Source organism: Pezoporus occidentalis, unplaced genomic scaffold (assembly GCF_034315485.1).
Source record: "Pezoporus occidentalis ecotype Australia unplaced genomic scaffold, CSIRO_AGI_Poc_V1 ctg64, whole genome shotgun sequence".
Taxonomy (NCBI): domain Eukaryota; kingdom Metazoa; phylum Chordata; class Aves; order Psittaciformes; family Psittacidae; genus Pezoporus; species Pezoporus occidentalis.
Genome location: NW_026915987.1, coordinates 3,103,415 through 3,121,739, shown reverse-complemented (window position 1 = coordinate 3,121,739; position 18,325 = coordinate 3,103,415). Strand labels below are relative to the sequence as shown.

The 18,325-nt window shown below is 46.8% G+C and overlaps 1 protein-coding gene across 11 annotated transcripts in view; it reads left to right on the top strand.

Annotated features, from left to right (window-relative positions):
* CACNA1B (calcium voltage-gated channel subunit alpha1 B) overlaps positions 1-18,325 on the top strand; it is a 297,873-nt gene that overhangs the window by 95,728 nt on the left and 183,820 nt on the right. For all 11 annotated transcript variants that reach the window (XM_062640317.1, XM_062640320.1, XM_062640316.1 and 8 more), the window contains 3 exons: positions 4,260-4,351; positions 6,514-6,666; positions 10,859-11,046. In XM_062640317.1, the coding sequence (XP_062496301.1) occupies positions 4,260-4,351; positions 6,514-6,666; positions 10,859-11,046 (433 nt within the window). The remainder of the gene's footprint in view (positions 1-4,259; positions 4,352-6,513; positions 6,667-10,858; positions 11,047-18,325) is intronic.

The window sequence follows — 18,325 nt, the reverse complement described above, 5'->3', positions numbered from 1 at the left end:
TAAGACAGCATGTGTGTCTTGCTGAGCCACTACACAGAAATCCTGAGCTCCGAGGTACTTTAAGAGATTGCTTGCTAATTATTTATGTTAGTATAGCATTCAGGACAGGAACTTCCCGTTTATTCCTTGCTTTCTTTTATACCCAAAGGAATAAGCTGGTCTTATAATTCATTCCAGGCTTTGCTAGAAGAAAAGTTATCAGGCATTTATGATCAATTCAGTCTGGTCTCTGGAAGCAGATGTCAGTCAGACCATGTTAGTGGAGGTGGTGGTACAGAAAGCAGTGTTTAGCCAAGTTATTGTGAAAGTGAGGAATGGCTGCAGCAGTGCTGAGCCACTGCTGGGCTGGCAAGATGTGTGCTCAGATCCTCCATAGCAGCACATCATAGAACCACAGACCGGTTTATGTTGGAAGGGACCTTAAAGCTCCTCCAGCTCCAACCCCTGCCACGGGCAGGGACACCTTCCACTAGAGCAGCTTGCTCCAAGCCCCTGTGTCCAACCTGGCCTTGAACACTGCCAGGGATGGGGCAGCCACAGCTTCTCTGGGCACCCTGTGCCAGCGCCTCAGCACCCTCCCAGGGAAGAGCTTCTGCCTAAGAGCTCATCTCAGTCTCCCCTCTGGCAGGTTAAAGCCATTCCCCTTGGCCTGTCCCTACAGGCCCTTGTCCCAAGCCCCTCTCCAGCTTTCCTGCAGCCCCTTTAGGCACTGGAGCTGCTCTCAGGTCTCCCCTTCAGAAGCCTTCTCTTCTCCAGGCTGACCCCTCTCTATGAACAAGAATGGTTTAATGGTCAGCCATCCTGCTTGTATAAAGTCAAATTACATGGAAGAACTTATCTAATGAGATTTTGTTGCACTTAAATACTTGAAGCACTACCAAAGACAACATCCTAAGCCTACCAAATCTGTGTGCGTGTGCAACCTGTTAAGATACAAAAAGAGCCGTAGATCAAACCATTTATTCATCTTTGTGAGGTTTTCTCCTAATATCTTCTCTTTTGCTGCTTGTGTTGTGTTTTTTTTTTACCTTTCACTGCAGATTTCCATCACTGGCTCACCCCTCACCTCTGCTTTGTTCCCAGCTGTTGGCTGTGCAGCCAGGGATGCTTTGGTGGGATTGCCAGGACGTGCTTGTCAGCCAGTTCAGTTGATCTCTCTATTCCTCTTATTTTTAATGATCATTTCTGACTTGCTCTGGCCTAACTCACAGTGGCTGCTGTGAGCTTTCAGCTGGAGTAGGGTAGAAGGTAAACCAGAAAGATTCCACTTAGGCAGATATTTCCCTCACTGGGGCATTCTTCCATGCATGGCTGAATGGTTTAGAGGAATGAAACTCTGAGCAGCTGTAAATTAGCTTTGGTTTTGCAGTGAGAAAAGGCACCATCTCCACCCTGGGACAGCTAAGGAAGTTCAGGTTAGATATAAGGAAGAAGTTCTTCTCTGTTGAGGGTGGTGAGGCATGGGAACAGGTTCCCCAAAGAAGTGGTAAATGCTCCATCCCTGGCAGTGTTCAAGGCCAGGTTGGACAGAGCCTTGGGCAATGTGGTCTAGTGTGAGGTGTCCCTGCCCATGGCAGGTGGTTTGGAACTGGATGGTCTTAAGCTCCTCTCCAACCCAAACCATTCTATGATTGTATGACTCTATGGAACATGTTGGATGCCCACTTGGGTTTTCTCACCTCCTATCTCCTTTACCTGCAAGGCTCAAATGTGAATTTTTAGACCTAGAGCCAGCATCTCGTCCCTGTGGCCTTCTGTTTCTTCCCCCAAACATGTTTTTTTTTTTGGAGGCAGCTGTGGTTTTTATTCTCTCTAGGCAAAACCTGGCCAGGGCTGTATTGTTTTACAGGAGTGGCTGATTCATGTGCAGATGTAGCAGTGACAGCTTAGCTGTACAGTCATGGATGCTTTGCACGATTCAAGTGTGATTTGAAAGGATCCTTGGACCAGCTCTCCAGCTGTGGGAGATGCTGGGCTGTGCAGGTTAGCAAGAGGATCACTGTGCTGGTGACGTGGGAGTTAGTGAAGGATTAGGGGTCTTGGTTTGGGTGGAGAGATTAGGATGTTGTGCAGTTGAAGCCGATTGTTTTCAGCATCAAGCCTATTTAGGAAGACAAGACTGGAATGAAGACCCCCAGCCACTGGAACGTTTACTGGCACCATGGGACTAATTGATGGTGTCCCCCATTCACTCCCATTTCCTTTCTGAATTTAGAAAGAGAAAGATGAAGTACCAAGCACCCCTCAGCTTGCACCAGGAACCAGGCCTCTGCCTAATGACAAGCACAAATCCATCTTAGCTCACTGGAGACTAATTGCGCTGTTAGTAGCAACATCCAAGGTGGATGTTGAAGATTATCTTTTGACTTGGAGTGTGTGCTGTTCCCAGACTGCTGAGGTGTATAAGTGAGCAATTAAGTCGTGAGGGTGGAGGGAAGAAGAGGAATGTAATCACTGGCACGGGTGCAGAAGATGGAATTAGAATTCTCTGCGTGTGATGGTTCTTGGTTTTAAATGTCTCCTGTTGCTTTATGTTCAAACTGCAGCGACAGAGCTGATGTAATGTGAATTTTCTGGTTGTGAAACTGTAGGAACAGGTGTCCTACAGAAGAGATCCTCTGCTCCTCGGGTCCTGGCTTGCTGCTGCCTCTCTTGCCATCCAACATCTCAGCATGCTTTTTTCCTGATCTCCAGCACCTCCTGCTGATGGAGTCTGGCCCTTTCCGCACAGCAATGCTGATCCTGCACTTCCCTGGCCCATGCTTGGCAGCGGTGCTAAGTCAGTCAGTAAGTCAAGGACAGGGTTTTTATCTGACTGTAGCCACGTCCTGCCCTGCCGAGTTTGCCAGGCATCCTGTGTGATACGTGTTGCAGAGCAGAACTGTATCTCTCCTCTTGAAAAACTCTGCTTTCTCTTGTATTTTTTTATGGCAACTGGCCACTTTGCTGAATGCTCATCAGTCAGTTATCAGGAGCCAAGAGAAAGGGCTCCTGGGGAGGTGCAGATACATCATGGGTGCTCTGCGCTTCTCAGAGCATCTTTCTGCTCCAGTATGGGACACTTGCTGCGCTGGATGCTTAAGCCCCATAGAACTACCTAGGATTCATTGTCCGAGCCTGGCATCCTCCCTCTAGCTCTGTCCATGGCAGCTCTGGAATCCCACTTTCCAGCCAGGTTTCCAGGTCCCTCCTGCTGCAGTAACTCCTGGGGAAGGGTTGGCAAAATGTCTGATTATGGTCAAGGTTGGGTCTGCCCAGGCAGTGCTTTCAGCAGTTGTAGTTAACGAAGTGGTGGCATCTCTTATGCAGGGTACCAAGTGGCTGGGGCTCGCAGACCCCACTAGTGGGCTGGTTGCTCGGCCACTTCCACCTGGGAGCAAACCTGGCAAAACCTCATGGCAGTTGCTATAATCACTTTAAAGGGTGCAGTTGATGGGGAGCTGGTGGGAAGCCTTTTGCTGTGGGCTGTGTTAGTGTTAGGGGACCTCTGTTTTAAATCAAGAATAGTTTTGTTGAAGCATCATGGGAAGTTCTGTGGTAATTAATGAAGGCAGTTTTGCCTTGCTCTCTGTGGGGTACTGTGCCTGGCAGGGTCTTCACTTAAGGAGTTTCCATCATTGTGACTTGTGTGACAAGATTTCCTCCTTTGCTGTGCCCTAGAACAGTGAAGCCGTTTCATTTTCTGTGCAGAGCACTTACGTTTTGAAGGGTCGCTCTGTTTTGGGGCTATGTTTCTAACCAGAGTTACTGCAGATCAGAAGAAACACTTGCTCCCTGCTCTCTGGATATTCTCCTCAAATAAGCTGCTCTGAACAAAAATTAATGTTGCACACACAGAGTAAATTGTATAACTGGGAACTGCTTCAGATATTAGGAAATGCCAGACATCAGTACTCGAGGGATTTCTGAATTCATTATAGGGAAAAGCTCATTTCTAGCTTAACATTCCTTCTGAAAATGGTGTATGCTTTCCTATAAGCACAAGGTGCTGCTCTTTAATGGCCCAAGCCAGGCCTGCTGTTTGTGTATAAATGGCCTCATATCAAGCAGATATTGTGAATTTTTATAGTCGGAGCAAGGCTCAGCAGCTCTGGAAGAGCATGTGAGTTGATGGTTTTCAGTGGACTCAATCTGCAGTGTGATCACAGGTGGAAAGTTTAAAGCAGCTTGAATGTTCCCAGGTTTTACTTATCCATGCTTTGGAAAGAGGAATTTGTATTTAATGTCAATTTCCCCCCTCTCTCCTCTTTTGCATTTAGGATTCTAGCAACCGCTGGGACTGATTTTGACCTGCGGACCCTGCGAGCCGTCCGAGTGTTGCGACCCCTGAAGCTCGTGTCAGGAATCCCAAGTGAGTGTCACGATAACATCACCTTACAGCCACAGGGGCTCTGTACCTTTTGGGGTGTTACAAGCTTTTCTCGGCAATATTTCCTTCCCCTGTTTCCCTGTGGTCTGTGGCTCTTGCCCTTGCTATGCTCTGGTTTCCTGCCATCTCATTCTGCATACAGCCAGCTGATTTCAGCACTGCGCTTCCAAACTTGCAAGTGAGCGGCAGGGATTTGTCCTAAGACTCCTTTGCCTTTTGGGGTTGAATTAATTCTCTGGGCTGTGAAGATCTGAGACCCAAATTCTGCAGCTTTTAGACCCCTGAGCTTGGATCTTCTGACAGATTTTACCAGCTGAGCATCTTGCAGCAGGGATTTGGCCTCTTTAATAACAAAGGCAAAGAGCGGATAGAACTTGCTCTTGCCTACTCAATGAGCAACTTGATATATTTTATGTGTTAACATGAAGGGTCTGAATGCTCCAGTGAGGAGCTGCATCATGCCTTGCTGATGCCCTGAAGCTATCAGACTCCCAACCCCATTGTTTAATACCTTTTTATTTGTCACTCTTCACCAGCCACTCTGAGGGTATTTCATTTCTGAATGTTGAACAGAGAGGTTTTTCCCTGCAGCAAGAGCCAATGAAAGGGAACTGCTGCTCTGTGGGATGCTCTGCTCTTCTCTGCATTAACCCCCTCAGCAGCCAGGCTGCTCCCTCTGCTCCACCAGCTCTGTCCCTGTACTGGCTGCTTCAGGGCTGAAATGTCAGTGCTGTAGAAATCCAGCCAAGGGTTATGCTTTGTAGTAACAGCACCCAAATTTCCTGAACTCAGCATCCTTTTCATGGACAATCTGAATTCCCATACAGGATTTGCCCTTGGCTAGCCTCGGCAAAGGGTCATTTATTAATGGGATCTCTAATAAGGAGGTGCTTCTGATGTTTTTTCATGGACTTTTTGCTTGTGCAAGGCACCTATGGTGCTGTGATAGTGACAGGACATCAGAGAAGTAAGGTGGCCCTTCAGGGGTACCCCTGTCCTGCTGTGGGTTGCATGTTCCCCGCAGGGTGATGTGCTCTCCCACCCAGTGATGTGTCCTGGACCAGCGCAGTATTTTCCCACAGGGCATTAATCGCTCTCCTGTTTTTTAGTGATGCTGTGGAGGCAGCACAAGCATCTTATTTGCTTTTCTTCTACATTCTCAGTGTTCTTCCTGTCCAACAGGTCTTTGTGCTTTTTTCCTGCATGCGCCCGTATTGACCTCAGTAGTGTTGTACAGGGTGGCAAGACAATGATGATCCTTTATTTTCCACACCTTAGGACAGGTCACTAAGGGATGTTTCAGCTGATAACTTATCACTGAAGGTTTTTTGTTATGCGTGTCTGTTTGATGTTATCTGAAACCTCCATCTCCAGGCTTATCTCCCCTGGGTTTAATTGAAAATGAGTTTTAGTGCCAGCAAAAAGCTATGGATGGATAGCCCTGGAGACAGGGTTGTGTTTCTCCAGAGTCAGGGTGTGACAGGCACAGCAGCATCATGGCTGTTCTCTGTGTCAGCAGCAGCAGGGGCAGCTCCAGTGTAGCTCAGTGCTCCCTGCTCTCCCTGGCATGCCCACTGCTGCAGGGTCTGCCTTACAGACCTGCTCCCACTCCAGGCTGAGCCCTGGGACTCCACCAGCTTCAGAAAAAGTCCTTTTTGTGCCTCTGAGGCTTAAGAGAACTTGAATCTCATCTTTACTTCGAGTCTCCTTCCCTGTGAGGGTGCTGGGGTACCGGCACAGGGCACCCAGAGAAGCTGTGGCTGCCCCATCCCTGGCAGTGTTCAAGGGCAGGTTGGACACAGGGGCTTGGAGCAAGCTGCTCTAGTGGAAGGGGTCCCTGCCCGTGGCAGGGGTTGGAGCTGGAGGAGCTTTAAGGTCCCTTCCAACACAAACCATTCCATGGTTCTGTGAATCTGCAGCCTGAAGGAAAGAGGTCAGGAAAAGATAACTCCTGATGGTTTCTCTTGCATCTTGAGTGCATTATGGCTATTGCATTTTTTCATAGCACCCTGGGAAAGGCATCTTTGCTTGGTATTGCCAATCCTAAACTTCCCCTTAGACAGCCCCTCTCTCCTACCTCACCCCACCCCTAAGCCCTTGTTTTCCTTCCCTCACTGATTACCTGTTTTTCCTTGTCCCCACAGGCTTGCAGGTTGTCCTCAAGTCCATCATGAAGGCGATGGTGCCCTTGCTTCAGATCGGACTGCTCCTCTTCTTTGCCATTGTGATGTTTGCCATCATCGGGCTGGAGTTTTACATGGGGAAGTTCCATAAAACCTGCTTCTCTAATGAGACGGGTGAGCTTCGAGCTTTCCTCCCCTCCCAGCACATTGTCATGATGCTTCTAGTCCCCTTCACCTCACCAGGATGCTTTCTGCCCTGCTCTTATGTTGCTTTTCCTTTTTCCACGTTCACTGCATTCTCTCCCTCCTTACCCACCTACTTCAAGACTTAACAGACTTTTGTGTTCACCTTGCGTGTGCTGAGCAGATTCTCCTCTCTGCTGTGCCACCATGGGAAACCTGAGTTTGGGTTTCTCTGTCTACTCAAGAATGAGGGGAAGGTGCTTAGGGCTTCCTTTCATGGTAGCATTTATCTGTAGTACAAATACAGAACCAAATTCCTGTTGTTCCGGCTTGTTTAAGGCTTTTTTGGGTCGTTTTTTTGGCTCACTGGTCTGTTTCCACTTTCACTGGGTTTATCTCCATGACAGCTGCTGAACGTTGAACTTCCTTGCAAGGTTTCTAGGGCATGTTGCATGGGTAGGAGAACTTTGGTGTGAAATAGTAAGATTAGAAAGACTGGGAGCAACCTGAAAGGCGATAGATGGAAGGCAAGGAGCCTTTTCATGGAGAAAGGATAAAAATGTCCTTCAAACAGAGAAAAACAAGGGAAATCAGGCACTGCAGAATAAATTATGTGTCTCCTTATGAATGAGGGATAAATCCCAAAAGATGGAGGTGGAGAAGAAGGATGCTTGAAGACCCTGGGCTGGGACTGGTTGCCATGTCACAGGATCCATGCCAGTTTAAAACCAAAGAAGCCTAATTTTGCCATCTAATTCCTCAAATCTTTAAATATTCCTTTATAGTAGTGCTGGTTATCTGGGCTGTCCACAGCTGAAAACATAGTTCTTGTCTCCAAAAGATTGCAATTTAAGGCACAATTGACTGTCTTTAAACACAGTCTTGTATTTTCAGTGATTATCACTAATAGGTCTTAATATTGATTTATTTATATGCATTCAAATGGTAATAAAACATCCCTGCCAAATCTCTGGGCATCCTTCACAGCGCTTTCTAACAATGTGGAAGCAGTTTCATATATTCCCTTTACAAAAGCAGGGTGAAATTGTTTCCTTGCTTCCTATGTTAGTTAGAAAAACATAATGCAACTTGTGAAGGACAACCAGGTTGTATGATCTGGTTGGATGTGACTTGGAGCAAGCTGCTCTAGTGGAAGGTGTCCCTGCCCATGGTAAGGGGTTGGAACTGGATGAGCTTTAAGGTCCTTTCCAACACAAACCATGCTGGGATTCTATCATTCCTGGAAGAAATGAAGTTTTGGACTGGATTTGTAGGATATAGCTATCTTTTTGCAGGAGGTGTGTGTGTTCATGCCAAGCAGAACACGTCTCAACCCACTGCAGCACCTCTGGGGCTATGCAACCATTACAGAGGAATAACAACAGTGACAATATAGGCATGTAGGAGGCAGAAGTGTTCTTGGCAGGGAGAAAGCAGTTACAAGTAGGTCTGCATTTTCTAGGAGCATTTTCAGGTGTGTTAAATTGCACCTAGGGTGGGTGATTTTTTTGCACCCTTCGTTTGCAGGTAGTGGCTGTAGGCTGAGCTCTGAGGCTCTTATGGCCAGTGGTACTTATGGGTCGTATTTGGCTATTGGCCTAAAGAGAAGAGGGGTTATTTTTAACTTCCCCCAGAAAACAGTTAATAGAAAAGCAGAAAATAAATCCCAAAGCTGTGTTGTCTGCAGGAAACATTCCAGCATCAGTGATGTCTGAGAGGTCTCTGTGCAAGGTGCAAGGCTTGGGGTCTGAGAGCAGATTTCTGTTGTGTTTAAGTGACTCTTGTTTGCTGGGTGGCTTCCGGCTAGGAATTGGGAGTGCAGCTGACAAACTGTTGTGTGTGCTGAATATCTTTGCATTACAGCACCCAGCATCTCAGTGAGAGGATGCAGGATCTCGCCTCCCCCTGAATCCACTCACCAGGAAGTAGGGGAAGGTACCCTCATGAACAGGCACTGGCCCCTGCTTTTCCCAAGGGGTATGAGCTGGTTGTTGGATGAATGATGGGCATTGATTCCTCCTGCTCGGCGGGAAATAGCATGATGGTGTTTCTGGAAAGGCAGAGAGTGGTGAGGTTTCCTGGCGCTGGGGTCCCTTGTGAGCTGAGCAGCACAACATCCCACAAAACCATCAGCAGAGCCTTTTAAAACCTAAGTGCTCATCATCTTCAAAGAGGTGCATTAACAAGCACAGGCCTGATACCATGGGCTCCAAAGGCTGGCTTGAGTGTGGAAATGTGAACCTCATTAACTGATGCCTCTGTCAGAGGGTAGCAAATTGGTGGAGGAGCTGTTCGTGCTTGTTTCTGTTCCAAATCCTCAAAGTGAGCAAACTCCTGGGATTTTTCCTGGAATCAGGAGCCACATGAGAGGTACCAGCTGTTCCTTCAGCACATCATGAAGGGAACAGAGTAGAGGTGTCAGCAGCAAATGTTGCTACAGCCCTGCTAATCCAGTAGCCTTGGGTAGGTCAGTAATAAGCGTCAACAGAGAGGGATGCTGGGGATCAGAACACAGCAAAAGGGTTATTTAAGGCTATTGCCACTCAGCCTGACAGGTTGTTCTGAGCTAGTGGAATCAGTTATCTATTTTAATGGAAAATGGGTAAAATTTAATGCCAGTGCATGTTTCAGTGCATGCCTGACTTGTTTTTCCCCTCCCTACATCCTCTGTGCTCACCTGTTCTGCTGGATTATCTTAAAGCAGCCACTCTCTGCGGCTCTGGAGCCCAAGTGCCCCAGAGCCATTCCAAGAGAGGAGGGCATCACGTTTGTTTCCCATTTTACATTGAGTCTCCCCCCTTTTCTCTGTCTTTCCTAGCCATGGGAGTAGGGACCAGTTCTGGTCTCCCTTTTAAAAAGGAGAGACCTTCACAGTAGGTGTGCCTTGCATTTTCAGAGCATTGCCTGGCAATAAAAGGCCAAACAGAGATAAAACTGGATCCTATTTTAAAACACACTCACAAATGGTCTGCAAGGGTCGGATTCGGTATTTTCTTTTTGCTTGTCTCACTAAGCCCTTGTGAAAGCCTGTGGTGGCCCATATGGGAGCTGGAGAGAGATGCCCTGCATTAAGGTGTTGAGTCAACAGGAAAACACGTCACACACTCACATATATATATCTCTATCTCCTGGAGCCACAGTGCCAGTCTTGTTTTCCTCCTGCAGGCTTTGCTCTATGGAATGATTATTCCTAATTATTAGTTAGTGCTGATCTTGTTTTCCCCTGGTGAATCTGATTCTGTGCTGTTTGCTGCTCCATTACCATAACACGTCACTTTTAAACCCCTTTCATATCTCCCGAATTGCATCTCTGTGTAAACGGCAGTATTACTTAGTATATTTATTTACTTTGAAAACCCCAGGACTTTAGTCTTCCAAACTGCTCTGTGTTGGTGCTCTCAGCATCTCTGGAGGGCTGCAACACTTCACAGCTGAGCCTGGAAGATGCTGGCCACCATTCTGGCCATCCACTGTGGTCCTTAACTATGACAGACACATCCTCCTGTGCCTTCTGTGGGTCTGAAATGAAACTCATCAGAGAAACTCCATCCCTGCTGCCGACAAGCTGATGGCTGGATGCTTTCCCTGACAAGTGTACCTGCAATCTGCCCTTTTGGGACAGGAATATGAAGCTTGCAAAGAGGCTGGAGCTCTTAGTTCACCTCACAGACTGCTGTGGTCATACATTGTGAGGAAGCCGTGCAGCTGTGGTTTAACATTTGTGTTTGGGCAATCCTGGGGCTATCCACAGGCCACTCCTGCTTAAACCACTGGTGTAGAATTTGCCTTTTTGATTTCATGTCATAGGGCTGATATTTAGCACTGAACTGTGCTGTATGAGGATGTCTGTTCAGCTTACAGTGTTTGAAGTATGCACCATTCCCAACCCCTTGCTTTTACCACATTGGGCTTTTTCTGTGGCATTCCTTATATATGACATGACCAAACACTGGGGCAAACTAGAAATTATGGGTACTTCAGGGATGGCTCTGCTCCACCCTGCCATTGAATCACCCCAGAGCAGTATATAAGTGATTACATGGGTTTAATCTCTTCTATTTTCCCACAGTGGCACAAGGAAGCCTGAATTCCACCCAGGCAGTGGTGCCAGGAGGATGCAGCAGCACCAGCTGCTTGGCTGGCTTCAGCTGGTAACTTTTGCCCCGGTTGCTGTTCTCTGCAGGTGATGAGGTGGGAGATTTCCCTTGTGGAGAGGAGCCTCCTGCCAGGCAGTGTGAGAGTGGGACCACCTGCAGGGAGTACTGGCAAGGACCCAACTACGGCATCACCAACTTTGACAATATCCTCTTTGCTGTGCTCACCGTCTTCCAGTGCATCACCATGGAGGGATGGACCGACATCCTCTACAACGTGAGTCCGCTGCTGGGTGCTGTGATGCATTGTGGTAGTTTGTAAAAGGTTGTTCTGGATAAAAGTAATTTAGTTTGTGCTTTTTTCCCTTATTGGTTAGTGCCCCATCCTGCTTTTTAGGATGATTTATCCTTTTTTTTCAGGGCTGCTTTGTAGGTCCTGTAGCAGCCTTTGAACCACTGATGTGGTGTGAGGCTGCAGACTTGCTCACCTGCAACATGATGTGTTGTGGCAGCGTGGTGTTGCCATATGTAAGAGCTAGTGTTTGTTACTCCAAGATGCTACTGTGCTCTGCTGTAGGGTGGGTGAGTAGGAGCATGTTCTCATGATGCCCCATAATCAGTTACCAAATTGCACAGTATAGGGTGGCAACACCAGTGACTCGTTGATATTTTGTACTTAGAGGTTGACTGGGTTGTGATCCAACTTGTGATCCAACTTGCAATCCACACCAGTGAACAGCATCAGCTGGATGTTAGCACTGAGATCCAGTGCTAGTTTTGGCAACTCCAGTGCAGCTTTACAAAGCCTTATCAGTCACCTTCACACCTGATATGACCCTGTTGGCTGTAGAGAGGATATACCAGGCTGAATTTCCACGCTTAGGGTCTTTGCTGTCTGTGCCTCCTGCCAGCCAGAGCCATGCCTGTCACAGCCAGTCAAGGTCAAAACCTCTTGGTCAGTTTTGCTATTTTTCAGTTTTACAATTGGAAATACAATAGAGTAGAGCAAACTCACCCAGTTAGCAACAACTGAATGACTCCACTGGCTTTCAGGCAGTGCAATGCTCTCATCTGTGTCTCTAATTCATACCTACACATTTGAGGTGTCCTGTCTTGAGAGGCAAGCACCTAACCCTTATAACAGTTTGGGAATAGAGCCCTTCATCTGGGTTCTAGCATCTGTACCATTTTCCTCACAAAGTGTGAGAGCTGCTCTTCAGGAGCTCTTAAGGGACCTGTATGTCTGTTGCAGACCTGTTCTCCCCAGCTTTGTGATTTGCTTAGCTCTTCAGGTGTTTCTGCAGTGGGTGTAAAGTGCTGTGGTTTGGGTATGGAGGGCGGTCCAGCTGATTTGGACTTAATTTTCTATGGTAGTAAAGGACTTTATCAGGTACAGAGCAGGAAGGAGAGAGCGAGTGATGGTGGCAGCAATATATGGCTATGCTGGCTGCTTCTTTACACTGATTGTAGAAGGAAGGACAATCTGACAGCTGAGCACAGATGGTCTGAATTACACCACACTCTCCTAGCCAGAAGTGTCCATGTGGGAAAATAACTAAGGTAGGCATCAATAATGCCTCCAGACCAGTTCACTGGCCATTAAGACTACAAATTGACCAGTCTACTTCATTATGGACTCTAGACAGATGCTGGGCTTTTCCACAGAGCTTCCTGTGAGGGTTTCTGTAACAACAGGAAAGTATTATTAATATCAGCCAGAGCAAATTATGTACAATTTTGCTGTGTTCGAAGCCAATATATCTGATTTAATACCGTCTCCATTTGTCCCCCGGTTTCTTCATTTCTTCCCAGTCTCTGCCCAGTTACAGCTGTCTCTAGAAGGGCCTGTTTCCCCACTGCATGCCCTTCCCTCACCCTGAAACTTCATCACACAAGCAGTTTTTCCCATTCTCATTCAGTAACCCTGCTCCTTCCCTTCTAATGCCAACCGTTGTAAGAAAAGCCCATTAGCATCCTGCTTGGAATTGATTAATCAATATGTGGTGTATTAGGTCAGCTTCTTCCAAACTGCCTTTAGTTCCACAGGCAAAAAAACAGAGCTTACTATTGGCGTATTGATTTTGGGGGTTGCTTTGAAAAGTATTATAGTATCATTCTAGATACCTGTTAATCGGAAACAGATACCTGGATGAGATGCAGTTGAGTATTCGTTATATACAATGCCAAACACTGTCTGAGACCCCAGCTTAGGTTTTAATGCTTAGAGGGTTCATGTCTCTGTCAGACATGGGGGTCTCTTGTTATAAATATGGATCAAATAAATTGACGAGAGCCACACCAATGAATCAAATCAGTTTATTGAGCAAGCGACAGCAAGCAAAACAGCGCTGGGCGGCCGGGGAGTCTCCGCTCCGCCAACGGCACTCACCCCACTTCCCCAAAGCCACTGGTTTTATACTCTTCTTCATCCAATATACGTGTCACCTCCTGGCGTCCTCTGCCTCTGTGTGATCTCACAGGGGTCTCATTCTGTCTTCCAGTGGGTGTGGGGAGGAAGGCTCCTTATTGCCTTCCCCAAGCATAGTTTACTTTAACGGATACCCGTGGTCTATAAGCAACATGTCAAAGCACCGTAATTTTCCAGTAACTATTAAGCAAGCAAGTAACTAAGCAAGTAACTCCTAAGCAAGCAAGATTTGATTAACAGGAATTTACTCATTACACTCTGAACAGTCAGCTTGAGGGGTCGGGGGTGAGTGGTGTGTGTTGCGCCATAGAATCACAGAACCAACCAGGTTGGAAAAGCCCTTTCAGCTCATCCAGTCTGACCATTCCCAGCACTGCCAAGGCCACCACTAACCCATGGCACTGAGGCCTCGTCTCCACGCTGTGTGAACACTTGCAGGGACGGTGACTGCAGCCCTGCCCTGGGCAGCCTGTTCCAATGCCTGAGCACCCTCTGGGGAAAGAACTGTTCCTCAGCTCCACCTAAACCTTCCCTGGTGCAGCTTGAGGCCGTTTCCTCTTGTCCCATCCCTTGTTCCTTGGGAGCAGAGCCCAGCCCCTCCTGGCTCCATCCTCCTGTCAGGTAGACCTTCAGGTCTACCAGGTAGGTCCTTTCAGGATCATTGGGCAGTGTCCATGTAGCTGGTGCCAGCAGTGTCTCTGTCCCATCTCCTTTAGCCCTGTCCTGCATGCTGTGTCATCCCTCCCATGCTGCTCCACTTACTGAGGAGCTGGATGTGCTTTTGGAAGTCAGTAGCCAAGGAGAAGGTCCATGGGTGGAGAAGATCCACTCTGTGCAGCCCTTAAGTTGCTCACAGCTTCAGTTTTCTGCTGTTTTCTGGTCACTTGGCTTTTGTCTTGGTTTCTTCTGTGCCTACTCTGAGTTCATCAAATTTAGAAATGAAACAAACTCCCAAACCAGGCTGCAGCAATGACTGAAAATCCAGTGTTGGTGGGTGTTTGAAGATGCAGACTATGCAGAGCTAACAGCAGTGCAACCAGCCTGTCCACCCAGCACCAATTCACAGCTGCACAGTAATGCTGCCTGAATCAGCTGGGTCCCAACTGGACCTATAATGGTTGATATGGGAAGAAGCAGGAAGGTGTTGCCTCTTGCACCCAGAAACTGAATGGTGGGGTAAGTGAGTTCTCCTTGGTTTGTGGACTGTAATAAACCAGCATATTTAGACTCAGACAACAGGTGAGTATTAGATTATTACTTGTTCAGGGAATTTGATTCCCATTTGTATCCTCTACTGCTGTAGACAAGGTGGCTGGACAGGAAGATTTTTGCACTGATGGAACTTGTTTCCCTGCCATCCCAGTTTCCTCAAGGAAACCAGCAGCCCCCAGGTGCAGGACACTCATCAGAGCTGAGCTGTGAACTTACTTTCAGTGTTTTGCTTAACTAAGGTTTGCAAACGGCTGCGGGACCGCAAGAGGCAAGATGCGGTCTATGCAAGCTGTGATTACGTGGTAGTAAGAAAAGAGACTTGTGCTTTTTCTCTCACTAACCAACTAAAAAGCAGGGAAAGCTGCTTCTCCTCAGGTGTAGCAGAGCACTTCCTTCACCCCTCTCTTTGTGCCGGGTTCAGTTGGGGTAGGTTTCTTGCCTTGCTTGTGCAAAATCCTCTCCCTTCCTGCTGTTAAAGCAGCCAGACTACAGGGGGCCCTTTCTTAGGGCTCAAATCCCTTTGATGCCAGCTAGTCTAGGACCAAGACCCATTAGAGGGAAGTTGAGGTTACGACTCTTTCCTTAATGGGCCATTCATTTCCTTCTGCAAAATGGTGATTGATTGATTGCTCTGCATCAATAGGGCTTTGTTATTGCTCCTCTTTTCCTGCTACTTCATTTGCTGCGGGGTTTTTGGTTTTCAGTGATGATGGCTGGGGTCACTCGCAGGATGAGGCTGTGCTTTACTAGTTCAGCATTCGTTTAACTAAGGGAGAGAGTTTGCTCTGTCCTGAAAGCACCTTTGAGACTGAAAAGTTGGTTTATGGTGGCTTCAGGACAGCAGAAGAGTTTGGTGTAAAGTGATGTTCAGGTGAGAGGGAGCTTGGGTCCGAGTTTGATGGTTTAGCTCGGGTCTTTCCAAAGGGAAAGGCTTGCTGTGAAGGATTATTCAGTCATTTCCGAAGGACTGAGATGACTTTATATGTGGTCCAGATGCAGCCTGCCTGCAGATTTAGAGAAAAACAGCATCAAAAGCTAGTCTTTGCAATAAGAAATCAACCTTGCAAATATTCACTCCTCCTCCTATGATAAACTGAGGAATTGGGAGGGCAGGGAGAATGCAAGCTCACAAATTCCACCCTGATTTTTATTTGCTGATCCACTGTTTATAGTTTCCCAGAGTTGCAGTTTAATTAAGGCCAGTGCAAGCTTTCTAATAGAGCTTTATCTGGAAGGAGGTTTGTGCTTGAAGGAAAAAGACTGACTCATCAATGGGGTAAAATGCTTTAAGAATCAGCTGGGGAAACCTCTTTCCTGAATCAGCAGCGCAACAGCATCAGAACAATTGCTCCAAACAAGCTCTTCACGAGCTGCAGATTTGTCAGCTGTGGAACTCTTTCTACTCAGAAAAGGTCCAAGTAGCAACAAGTGATTTGGGAAGGTTGCTGTGCCCTGAGGACAGGGAAAAACCTTTTCCTCCAGCAAATGGAGTGCATTTACCTCCTGTTAATCAAAGGCTTCAACGTGATCTGGGAATACATGAAAATAGAGTAACTAAACTGCTTTCCTCTGTGGAAGGACTTGATGCAGACTGATCAGAGACCCCTGAAGGTACAGACAGAGCATCTTTTGGACTGTGAAATTAGGGGGAAAAACCTACCTAAAGCACCAGCTCACTGTGGGCAGTGATGCTGCTCGATACAGCACGCCTTAAAGTAACAAACCTGACTTCTTCTCCTGCAGCTGGGACTAGTTTAGCCCCAGGCTGGTTCATTGACAGGAGCTGTGCCTCTCACCCGTGTGGACCAGCCTCTGCACCAGGCTGATGGGACCGTTGTGTGTCCTGGTTTGGTGGTGCTGGCACAGGCTCTGCTCTGGGCTCTGTCAGTGTAGGTACTTTCTGCAGTCAGTAGTGTTCACCTGGAGCATCACACTGGGAGCGATGGGAGACAGCTGTGTCCACCTTGTGTGTTACTGATATAAGTGGTAAGAGGTGATTTCTTGTGTCCATTATGTAAATTTATTCGTTATTTCCCTATGAAGTATTTTAATATGCTAAATATTACCATCAGTAATGGTGGTACTGATCTTCCTCCTGATCTGGTACTGATCTTCCTCCAGATCTAGTTTATGTGATTAATGTTTGTGAATGACAGTGATTCATTCATCTATTGCATATTGCTGATAAAGGCTATTTGGAAGTATTTTAAAGAGGCAATAGTACAACTCCTGGTTTCCTCTTCTATAGCAATAATTCTCAGTCTTTCCCGTGCAAGAACATTATTGTCTGTCATGAAACACTCTCCTGCCTTGAATCCTGATTGCCATGGGAAACTTACCTTGTTCTACAAAGTGAGAAAAGCCTGAAAAGTCTTGTGCCTGCCCATGAATTCCCCAACTGAAAAATTCTTTTACTCTGCTAAGTAGAATTCATTACAAAGCCTGTAACCAGAGAGGAGATGCACTGGTGGAGCTTTCAATGGAATAGCTAGGGTGGACCTAGCGCTGTAGCTGTGGTTAGCTTGGAGCTCAGTGCTTTCCATTGTCTACTCAGAGGATTAGGAAGGGTTTTGAGCTCCTTGCTGTGGTCATTACACAGTCAGCACTGTTTGAACTAGCTGGTCTATACCCCTTCATGAGGTGTACTCATGCCTTTGCAGTGGAGGTGCATGAGGAGCTCCCAAGGAGCTGAGGAGTGTGGTTTGTGGTCCCAGTTCTCCTACAGAAAACCATGGGTCAAACGTGATTCATCTGAAGCTGGCAGAAGTCTTGATGTTGACTTTCAAAGAGCTGGGGTTTCACCTTTTATCTTTTCTCTACAGGAGTTCAAAGCTACATGGTGGAATTTGCTTTGCAAAACAGGGACCCCTTGCAGGAAAGGAGAAATGTCAAAGTGTGCACTCGCTCTCTTTTGATCTTAATGGCAAGAGATTTTCGTGTTTCTTCTATTTTCTACTGACAAATATTAGTGTCCAGTGGGTATTTCAAGACTGTGGACTGGACCTAACCTAATATGCTTGTAAGGATGTATGAACAGTTCAAATACAATATAAATCTACCCAAAATTGGATCCCAACTAGAACTTTACCCTCCCTGAATTTAAAATAGCTTATGATTCACTTGCTATTTTTCATTCCCCTTTGTGGCTTTCAATTTCTTGTTTCCTATAAAGATACAGCAATGGAAAGTTTGGATGTAATTGTTGTTCCATTTCCAGCACAACCCAGAGGTAGTTTTGTTGGAGGGATGGTGAATGTGTTGGAGCTTGTAGGGGTAGAAAAGAATCCGTCTGGCGTAGTTGTTTGAGCTCACAATGTCTTTCTGGGAGCATTTATCTATAAAGATCAAACCATGGACACTCGGTCTTCATCAGTCACAAATATGAATTGAGGAATCAAAGGTGATGTTCACAGGAGGAGATTGGATGTGAGCAGCACTGGCTGCCTGGACCATGAGATAGTTTCCTGTGCAAAACTCTCCAGAAAGGTAGAGGGAAGGGTGCAGGTGAATGCGCAACATAAAGCAGAAGGGGAATAAATAACACAAAGCAGCATCCCTTCATCTCAGACACTTAGATTAAGGTTCCTCTTAGCTTGCTGCCTCCTTGTGAGATTCCTCCCAGGCTCAAGAGCCCCCCCTTCCACCCCCCATACTTTCAAGCACTTCTTAAACCAGCCAGTTAAGGCTTAAAGATGATTTAAGCAGCTTTTTGCTGTCCATTTGCTCATGACTCTGATTTCCTTTGAGGTTATGCTCTTGGCTTTCCTAACGTGACTGTTGTACCTACCCTGGTACAGCACTAAATGCAATAGAAAAGCCTGTGGGACTCTGTTAAGGTGGCTTTGAAATCGTTCATCTTCCTAATACACCCAATGTATATTACGAAGATGTGTGTTGTCTGCAGTCTGTTAGCTGT